Source organism: Tasmannia lanceolata, unplaced genomic scaffold (genome assembly GCF_043159265.1).
Source record: "Tasmannia lanceolata isolate RefF3 unplaced genomic scaffold, GAP_Taslan_0.1 ptg000038l, whole genome shotgun sequence".
Taxonomy (NCBI): Eukaryota; Viridiplantae; Streptophyta; class Magnoliopsida; order Canellales; family Winteraceae; genus Tasmannia; species Tasmannia lanceolata.
Genome location: NW_027518715.1, coordinates 2373695 through 2384629, shown reverse-complemented (window position 1 = coordinate 2384629; position 10935 = coordinate 2373695). Strand labels below are relative to the sequence as shown.

Genomic DNA, 10935 nt, shown 5'->3' with positions numbered 1-10935 from the left:
TATCATAAACAGGGTATATCTAAGGCCAATTTATAAGAAAACACCTTATGAGCTTTGGAAAAACTTGAAACCAAATATAAGCTATTTTAGAGTGTTTGGATGTAAATGCTTTATTTTAAACATCAAAGATAATCTACACAAATTTGATAGGAAATCGGATGATGGAATATTCTTAGGGTATTCTTCTCATAGCAAGGCATATAGAGTATTTAATAGGAGAACCCTAGTAGTAGAAGAATCCATGCATGTGACATTTGATGAAAGAGAGCCAACACCACAAGAAATGCCACATGATGAGGATGAACCCATTGAACATCTTTTTCCAAAATTGAGTGCTCCTCCTCATGCATCAACAAGTCATACATTACCTAGTGAGGAAGTAGAAAATGAAATTGATGACTCATTGCCTAGGGATAGGAGAACATTGGTAGATCATCCTGAATCCCAAATTTTAGGTGATGCCACATTGCCAGTAAGAACTAGATCATACTATCGTAGTGTGAGTAACAATTTGGCGTTCCTATCCGAATTAGAACCAAAATCCATCAAGGAAGCTGAAAAGGATGAATATTGGTTGATGGCCATGCAAGAAGAGCTAAGTCAATTCGAAAGGAACAAAGTGTGGAGGCTAGTACCTAGACCTAGTGATCATCCAGTCATTGGCACGAGATGGGTGTATAGAAATAAATTGGATGAAAATGGAATTATCACTAGGAATAAAGCTAGGCTTGTAGCCCAAGGGTACAATCAGGAGGAAGGGATAGATTATGATGAGACATTTGCTCCTGTTGCCCGTATGGAGGCTATTAGGATACTTTTGGCATATGCATCTCATAAAGGATTTAAACTATATCAAATGGATGTCAAAAGTGCCTTCCTAAATGGCTATATCCAAGAGGAAGTGTATGTTGAGCAACCTCCAGGTTTTGAAGACTTCAAACATCCAAATCATGTCTTCAGGCTTGATAAAGCTTTATATGGATTAAAGCAAGCTCCTAGAGCTTGGTATGAGAGGCTTTGCACTTTCTTAGTTGAAAAGGGATTCGAGATGGGAAAGGTGGATAAAACCTTATTTATCAAAAGAGAAAATCATGATAGCCTCCTTGTCCAAATCTATGTGGATGATACCATCTGTGGCTCAACTAATCAAAAATTGTGTGATGAATTTGCAACCTTAATGAAAAATAAATTTGAAATGAGCATGATGGGAGAGTTAACCTACTTCTTAGGACTCCAAATTAAACAATACAAAAATGGAATATTTTTAAATCAAGAAAAATATACAAAGGAGTTATTAAAGAAGTATGGCATGGATAGCAGTAAGACATCAAGAATTCCCATGAGTACTACTGCTAAGCTAGAAAAAGATGAATTTGGCAAATCTGTGGATCAGAAATTTTATAGGGGTATGATAGGTAGTTTGCTCTATTTGACAGCCAGCAGACCAGACATTATGTTTACTGTCTGTCTCTGTGCTCGATATCAATCGGATCCTAAAGAATCTCACCTATCAGCAGTTAAGAAGATCTTCAAGTACTTAAGAGGAACCCAAAGTCTAGGACTGTGGTATGAAAGATCATCTTCCTTCACTCTCATCGGATATTCAGATGCAGACTTTGCTGGTTGTAGAGTAGATAGGAAAAGCACTAGTGGGACTTGCCAATTCTTGGGTAAATCACTTGTTTCATGGTTTAGCAAGAAGCAAAATTCAGTAGCTCTGTCCACAACAGAAGCAGAATATCTGGCAGCTGGAGCTTGCTGTGCTCAAGTCCTATGGATGAAAAGCACATTGATGGACTATGCAATCAAAATGGAAAATATTCTCATCCAATGTGACAATACTAGTGCTATAAGCTTAACAAAGAATCCCATACAACACTCAAGAACAAAACACATTGAGATTAGGCACCACTTCATCAGAGATCACTCACAAAAGGGGATATTTGCTTAAAATATATCAACACTGAAGATCAATTAGCGGATATCTTTACAAAACCCCTTAGTGATGATAGAATTTGTTATATCCGAAGTGCCTTAAACATATGGAGTGCGGATCAAATCAAAGAAATTGCCAAATAAATACTTTGTGCCTTTAACCAGCTTATCTATATAGTATTTATATATATAATCTTTGTTTGGTAGTATCTGCATGAATGAGATGTCAAATTTTTAATCTTAAAAATCACTCAATTGATATTCTTAGCCTTCTTAGTTTTTCTAAGTTGGAGAGGTATCTTCACTTTAATTAAAATACCTAACATCTTGACATATGTCAACATCTCGATCATGAACAGGTATATGTGCATTACTTGGTTATATATTTTTATACCATAAGCATTGATTTAGGGGGAGTTATCCACTCCTAAATTTTTTTTTTACACCCTTTCTGTCGATGACAAAAGGGGGAGAAGTTTGAAATTGATTATCTATTCAATTGACTATATGCACCACTTGCTTATAACTTGTATCATTTATATGTGTGCATATATTGAGGGGGAGTTCCAGTATTCACTTGCCTACTATGTCACTCCACACACACCTCATAATCAATTTTATTTGTCATCATCAAAAAGGGGGAGATTGTAAGCCCAAGGGTCTACTCTCCTATCTTGTTTTGATGATTCTAAACATAATTGATTGTGTTTTTGAATACTAATCAATTTGCTTTGAAGTGTTGTGTTTAAGATAGGATTGATCGTTGAAGAAACCAACACTCAACTTGGTCATGCTTAAAGGTGTACCAAACAAGATCCAAAGGAGCTAAGTGTAGCTCACATCATCACTCAAGCAAGCATCCAAAGATGGAAGATCATTTGAAGACCAAAGCTAAAGAGGGATCGAATAGTGCATAGGTATCATTGTACATCCTTTCTCTTTAGATTTTCAAGTCAAGGCAAAACGTTTTCAAAGTGTTTTCAATTTGTTTTTCAAAGAACACTTAAGAACTTAAAATGGATTAGTGAATGGTTATGTGGTGGACCAACATGTTGGGACCCTCATAAACATTCCAAAATAACCATAGGAGTTGAGTTCCAAAAGCTAAAAATCAAACAAGCAATAAAAATCAAAAACTGCGGATTTTTAGGCTTCTCGGAACTCCGAGATTTTTCTCGGAGCTCCGAGCTCGGAACTCCGAGAGTTCCCTCGGAACTCCGAGAAAAGGTCCAATAGCGTCTGGACATTTTCTCGGAACTCCGAGAAATGGTCCAGTAGAAATTTTATTTCTTCTGGCCGTTGTCTCGGAACTCCGAGAAAATTTCTCGGAACTCCGAGAAATGGTCCAGTAGAAATTTTATTTCTTCTGGGCGTTGTCTCGGAACTCCGAGAATATTTCTCGGAACTCCGAGAATTCTCGGAACTCCGAGAACCCTGCGACAGCTCAGAATATAGCCATTGGGATTTGAATTAATTCTTGTATTTTGATATTTCCACCCCCAAACGGTCATATTCTTTGGAGAGGCTATAAATACAATATGTAGAGAAGTTTTTCTTACTCTCTTAATCATTTGAAAACATCCTTGAGCATCAAAGAAAACTTGCAACCTATTATTGCTTGAGATTTTTGTTTTCCCCAAACTTGCCTTGCAACTTGCAAATCTATTTGAGTTGGAATTTTAGAGCTTTCACTTGCAACCATCATTGAAGAGCAATCAAGGATCTACAAAGAGCATCAAGCTTTCAAGAAGAAGCCAAGCTATTCAATCTTCATTCCTTGTATAGGTGGCTAGGGCATTCCTTATTTTAATTCCCTAGAGAGCAACCGCTTAGAACTCGGCGGAGAAGGAGAGTCTTTGTAAAGGTGTAAGGGCATCCTCATTTAATATCTCGTGGAAGTGTAACCGCCTCGGAGCCGGGCATCGTGGAGGTCTCCAATAGTGGAAATCCTTAAGGACGATCTTAAGAAGAGTGGAGTAGGGCTTTGCCCGAACCACTATACATCGGTGTGTTCTTTCTTGTCTTGCATTTCCATTATTAACTTTTGGTTTGACATTTCCTTTTTGTTTCTAATTATTTACACTAACCAAATATTTAACTAAGTGAAGAAAATTCCAATTAGGGTTCATAGGTAATTTTCAAAAGGCCTAATTTTGAGTTAAATTCAATTCACCCCCCCTCTTGAGTATTTCAGATGCAAAAGTTTTATTCCTCACCTTGATGGGGGAATAAGACTTGTACTTTTGATTTTATGAACCTCCTGCCTTTCCTCTATGAGGGGTGAAGTGTTTTATTATTACTCTGGTTTTTTCCTCTCTCCTTATTAAAAATAAAAAGGTGGAACCCAGGTCAAGAAATGGCAAGATATTTGGTCCATGCTTTTCTTACGAGAAGTGGGCCGGACCTTAAGTCCTATTCCCATGTTATTTAGGGATACGCTCTCTTGTTCCTTTATAAACGTAACAATTTTCAGGTATTCCCTTTGTGCTTTGCACGTCGGTCGTCTTTCTTCGATTGATCAATTCGAAGTCGACTGACCCGCCCTCCTTTATGAGGAGGGAACTCATATCAAGTGATATTTTTAGTGGTATCTGGGATGATCAACCTCGATCGCACTTCACATATCATCTGTTTTGTTCTAAAGATCAGGGCATCGGGTCCTCCTGTCTAGTGGGTCGGACAAGTGCCTCACCCTACTCGACCGGCTTCTATGCTCGGTCGGTAGGCATTAACCTTGAGAGGTTAATTGATGTAATGGCATCGAGTCCTCCTGTCTAATGGGTCGGACAAGTTCCTCACCCTACTCAACCGGCTTCTATGCCATGTCTGTGGGCATTAACCTTAAGAGGTTAATTATACACTTTATATTTTCGAAACATGGGTATGCAAGGGCTTTGTTACTACCTCTTTTTTAAAGGTTTGACAAGCCTTTTACCTTGTTTATTAACATTTTTGAAGCATGTATAGAAACATATTTAACACATAGATACATAATAGGAACACTTGTAAAACAAATTTAAACTTTATTTCATTAAGCTAAATTCCTTATTACATCCCTTTAGAAGAACTGTTTCTACTTATTCCTACATTTAAAAAAAAAGAAAAACAAAATAACAAATACCAAACAAAGAAAACTAACCAGACTTATTGATAGGATTTTCTTAGGTTCTGCATGTGCCATGTCCTGGGGATTGATGCACCATCTAGATTTTTCAATTGGTAGGCTCCTGGGTGTAAGATCCTTAGAACTCTATAGGGCCCTTCCCATGAGGGGGCGAGTTTTTCAGCATTCCTTAGGTCTGAAATCTCTGTCCTTCGGAGTACCAGATCTCCTTCCTTAAGAGCTCTTTCTTTCATCCGATGGTTATAGTACCTAGCAACCCTCTGCTGATATGCGGCAACTCTGATCCGAGCTTTCTCCCTGGTTTCCTCCACGAGGTCCAAACTGCTTCTCATGAGTTCGTCGTTCAGTTGTTCATTATAGCTTTCGATCCTTGGAGAAGGGATGGCTATCTCAACTGGGATGATTGCCTCAACGCCGAAGGCTAGGTTGAATGGAGATTCACCCGTTGCGGTGCGTGGGGTAGTTCTGTAGGCCCATAGGACATTCGGTAATTCTGACGCCCAAGTGTTTTTGGCATCTTCAACTCTCCTTTTGAAACTCTAAAGTAGAATTCGGTTGGTTACCTCGACTTGTCCATTAGCTTGGGGATGTCCGACCGAGGTAAATCTTTGTTCAATCATGAGTCTTTCACAAAAATTTCTGAATTGTTCACTAGCGAATTGGGGCCCATAGTCGGTAACCAGCACCTTTGGTCTTCCAAAGCGACATATGATGTCATGGTAGAAAAAGTTTATGTTGCCTTAGAGGTGGCCTTTTTAACTGCCTTGGCTTGTACCCATTTGGTGAAATAGTCTATCGCAACATATAACATTGTGTGTCCGCCGACCGATGGTGGAAAGGGGCCTAATAGGTCCATTCCCCACATCGCAAAGGGGATTGGGCTGGAGATAGAGGAGTATTGGGTTGTTGGCTGGCAAGGTACCGAAGAAAACTTTTGGCACTGTTCGCACCTCTTGACATAATTCCGGGCATCTTCCAATATGGTCGGCCAAAAGAACCCTCGGCGAAGGATCTTGTGAGCCAACACTTTGCCCCCTGAGTGATCGCCACATATGCCTTCATGTACCTTAGCCATTGCTCGGTCGGCATCTGCAGGTCGGAGACATTTTAAGAGCGGCTAAGAAAATGAACGCTTGTAAAGTGCTTCACCTTTTAAGATATAAGGGGCGGATTTGGCAGTAATTCTCCTCGCTTCCTTTCGGTCCTCTGGCAAGATACCATCTTTGAGGTACTGTATTATGGGATCGATCCAACTGGGTTCATGATTAATGTTGGTAACCTCCTCTCTCTCGGTACTAGGGCGGGAAAATACCTCGGTGTATACATTTCCCCAGCTGGTGGTTTCAGAGGAAGCCATCTTAGATAAAGCATCAGCTCTTGCGTTAAGAGAATTCGAAATATGCACAATTTCAAATTCTTCAAAAAGGGAGATTTTTTCTCTCACTTTTTCCAAATATTTGAGCATCCTTTTAACTTTTGCTTCATACAGTCCGTTGATGTGTCCGACGATGAGTTGAGAGTCGCAATGGGCTTTCAATCTATCGGCTTCCAATTCGTGGGCTAGAGATAATCCTACCAGAAGTGCCTCGTACTCGGCTTCGTTGTTGGAGGTAGGGGTGGACATGGTTCGGTTCGGTTCGGTTTTGGGCTAAACCCAGAACCGAACCATATATAATCGGTTCCCTGAAATTGGAACCAGAACCGAACCATATATGTGTGGACATGGTTCGGTTCGGTTCGGTTTTGGGCTAAACCCAGAACCGAACCATATATAATCGGTTCCCTGAAATTGGAACCAGAACCAAACCATATATGTGTGGAACCAAACCGAACCAGAACCATATAAAATTGGTTCGGTTCGGTTTGGTTATGGGTTTACCCAACCTTCACCAATGGCCCTGTTTATATAAATAGCATTGCAAACAACAAATCAATCAACAACCGATCCAAAAACCAATCCAGATCTATTACGAAAAACAACGGATACCTCAAATTCTCCGAACGCCTGTAGCCTATCCAAGATCTGGCTCATTGGAGGAGAGAACAGTTGAAAAAAGAAACACATAAAAAACGTAAACATAATTCCAGTCTATCCGATTCGAAACATTGAGAAAAAAGAGAACGAGATCTGTTCCGCATCATACAGATGACTCGATTCGAAAAGAAAAAACACATCAAAATCTTGCGAAAAAAGAAGAAGAGAAAGAGATCTGTGATGAGAAATTTAAAAAAAAAAAAAACATCAAAAGCATCGGTTTGATTTTTCTGTAACGTGTTTTGATAATGATGAGAAGATAAAACAGGGATGAAAGAAAAGAACCTCCGAGCCGCATTTCACCTTCTTTTCCATGAAGCAAACACCAATCGTTATTTTTGCAGCAACATTTTCTTCCATTTTCGTTTTCCTTTCCTTCTTTATCATCTCCTTCTTCCACTTTTTATACTTGTAACAAGTTCTTGTTCAACGGTTGTAAATTTTCCTCTGTTTTCTCCGCAAAAATCTGAATCTGAATATGAGAATCACGAGGATCTGAAAATCTGTGATATAAAGAAAGAAAGAGAGAACTATTGAGAGGGATCGAGGTTGATGGTATCTTTTAAGAACGCAAAAAGGGTAACAAAAAGCAAATCCACCTATTTCTGCCTTTTATAGCCTTCACGAAAATTCGGTTCTCGGTTCGGTTCTCGGTTCTGGGATCCCAAACACAGAACCAAACCGAATTTGCATCGGTTCCCAGATTTCTGAACCGGAACCGAACCATATATAAATGGAACCGAACCGAACCGAACCAAATGTGCCGGTTCGGTTCGGTTCGTCGGTTCGAACCGGAACCATGTCCACCCCTAGTTGGAGGCATCGAAGTCTAGTTTTAAAGCGTATTCTACCAAGAACTTGTCGGGTCCGGCCAAGACTAGGCCTGCTCCTCTTCCTGCTGCGTTAGCTGATCCATCGACAAACAACATCCATGGATATTGTTTTTCCTGATGTTCCTCTTTTATCTCCTCCTGCCCCCCCCCCCCCCCCCCCGAGGCTTCAACCGGAGCTGTGCATTCCATGACAAAGTCGGTGAGCACTTGCGACTTAATTGCAGGACAAGGTCGTACTAATATGTCGAATTCTCCCAGCTCTACCGCCCAGTTAATTAATCGTCCCGAGGTATCGGGCTTCTGAAGGATTTTGCACAATGGTCGGTAAGAACAACTATTGTGTGGGCTTGAAAGTATGGGCGCAATTTTCTAGCTGCGACGACCACCGCAAATGCAAATTTCTCAATACTTCGATATCTTGTTTCGGCGTCGTGCAATACCCGGCTAACGTAATATATGGGGTGCTCTGTTTTTTGTTCCTTTCTGACCAATACAGCACTAACAGCAAAGGGGCTTACCGTTAGATAGAGATATAACTCTTCGTTTGGAAGCGGTTTCATCAATACTGGAGGATATTGGAGGTATTGTTTGAGGCTTTCGAACTCTTCTTGGCACTCGGTTGTCCCTGAAAATCTTTCATGTTCCGTAATATTTTGAAGAACGGGAGACATTTCTCGGCAGATTTTGACATAAATAGGCTTAGAGCCGCTATCCTTCCTACGAGCCGTTGTACCTCGTTCACAGTTCTTGGTGGTGTCATATTAAGGATGTCTTGTATCTTCTTGAGATTACCCTCTATACCTTGTTGACTTACCATGAATCCGAGGAACTTGCCGGATGTCACCCCAAAGGCACATTTCAATGGGTTGAGCTTCATCTGGTATTTTCATAATACCGCGAAAGCTTCCTGAAGGTCGGTAACATGGTTGGTCGTTTTTAAGGTTTTAACAAGCATATCATCAATGTATACCTCCATGTTTTGACCGATCTGTGGGGCAAAAATTTTATTTACTAACCTTCGATACGTAGCTCCCGCGTTTTTAAGGCCAAAGGGCATGACCTTATAAAAAAGAGGCCTTCTCCTGTGACAAAGGATGTTTTGGGAATGTCGGGGGAATACATACGTATCTTATTATATCCGAAGAAAGCATCAATGAAACTAAGCATCTCGTGGCCGGATGTAGTATCTATCAACATGTCAATTCGGGGAAGGGGGTAGTGATCCTTTGGGCAAGCCTTATTTAGGTCGGTAAAGTCGACACATATCCGCCACTTCCCGCTCGCTTTTTTTACCATTACTACATTATCAAGTCATTCTGGATAATGTATCTCTCGGATGAATCCGTCTTGTAGAAGTTTATTGACCTCCTCCTTTATAGCCTTCTGTCGCTCAGGAGCGAAATTCCGTTTCTTTTGTTTGACGGGTCTATGAGAGGGGTCGACGCTGAGTCGATGGACGGCAACGTCCGTCGAGATACCCGGCATATCTAAAGCAGACCATACAAAAACATCTGCGTTAGCTTTCAAAAAATTAACCACGTTGGTTCGGATCTTACCAGTGAGGAGTGATCTGATCTGGACTGTTCTTTCATCATTTTCCCCGAACAACGGTATCTGGGTTAGCTCTTCTATCGGTTCTCCGCGTGTCTGGTAATTATCCGATCGTGGATCAGTACCGGCTATTTGGAAAGCTTCCTTTGCTTTTTTCACCACTTTGGTGTAATCAGCGTAGCAATTTCTAGCTCTTTCCTGATCTCCTCTAACCTCGCTCACTCCTGCTTTCATCGGGAATTTGATTTCTAGATGAGGTGTCGAGACGACCGCTTCAAGTTTGTTTAGAGTCGGGCGTCCTATGATGGCGTTATAAGTAGAGGGGACCTTTACAACCACGAAAGTTTGCATGATGGTTTTCTGCCGAGGCTCGGTACCGAACGTTACAGGTAGGTCTATCCTACCTTTGATACTAATCGATCCACCAGAAAATCCATTGATAGACCATTCGACTGGTTTAAGCCTATCCAAGCCTAAATGGATCTCTTTAAAAGCATTGTAATGTAAGATATTGACAGAACTGCCAGTGTCTATCATTACTTTACTCACACTGAAATTGGCAATAATAAGGCGGACGACGATCGCATCATCATGGGCGAGTAAAACATCGTCGTAGTCTTTTTCGGAAAAGACGATCTGTTCCCCGCTGTAAGTATAATCCGATCGCAATTTCTTTACTGGAGCTCCACCGCATGAATTTGGGCGGCATAGGCCTTTGTCCAGAAATTGTTGGCCCTTCTAAGGCCACTCCCTCAGCGATTACATTGATGTTCCCTGCGATTCTGAGTGGAGCGTTGGTCCTTAAATCCGGGAGCTGTTTAACCTCAGAAATTTGTCTAGTTTGGTCATTCCCGGCGATCGATTGGGTCAGATTAGAAGGACCGGGTGCCTTCGGAACTTCGGGTTTGTAGGAAGGCCCATTATGCTTCGGGTTCAACAAGTATTTATTAACTCGCCCGAGCCCTACCAACCTTTCGATTTCATTCTTCAAATTATAATAATCATTTGTAGTATGACCATGGTCGCCATGAAAATGGCAATAGTTACTAGTATTACGCTTTCGACCGGTACCTTTCATCTTTGGTGGCCATAGGAGATCCTCCTTTCCTCGGATTTCGTAAAGGATATTTGCTACGAATGTGTTCAAAGGAGTAGTTGTACCTTTCGAACTGTTGCGAGGGAGCTCGGTTACCAGATTGTGACTGTCGATTATCATATCGAAGAGGTTTACCCTGACCATTATTCGAACGGGCCTCCCCCTTCCTCTTCTCCGGAGCTTTGGGGAGTTCTAATTCTTTTTCCATGGCCAAAAATTCTTCATTGTTAACATATTTGTCTGCTACTGCCATTAGTTCATGGAGATCTCGAGGAAGGTCGATATTCAGAGCTTCTTTGAGATCTATGTCATGGACAGCTGATTTCATCGCTGATCTAACCATCTCATGATTAGGGTCTTT

General features: G+C 41.0%; 1 protein-coding gene across 1 annotated transcript; it reads right to left on the bottom strand.

Annotated features, from left to right (window-relative positions):
- Window positions 1–6176: 6176 nt before the first annotated feature.
- On the bottom strand, window positions 6177–6683 carry LOC143862953 (uncharacterized). Its single transcript, XM_077373857.1, has one exon. The coding sequence runs from the start codon at window positions 6681–6683 to the stop codon at window positions 6177–6179; it is 507 nt and encodes a 168-aa protein (XP_077229972.1).
- Between the last annotated feature and the right edge of the window lie 4252 nt (window positions 6684–10935).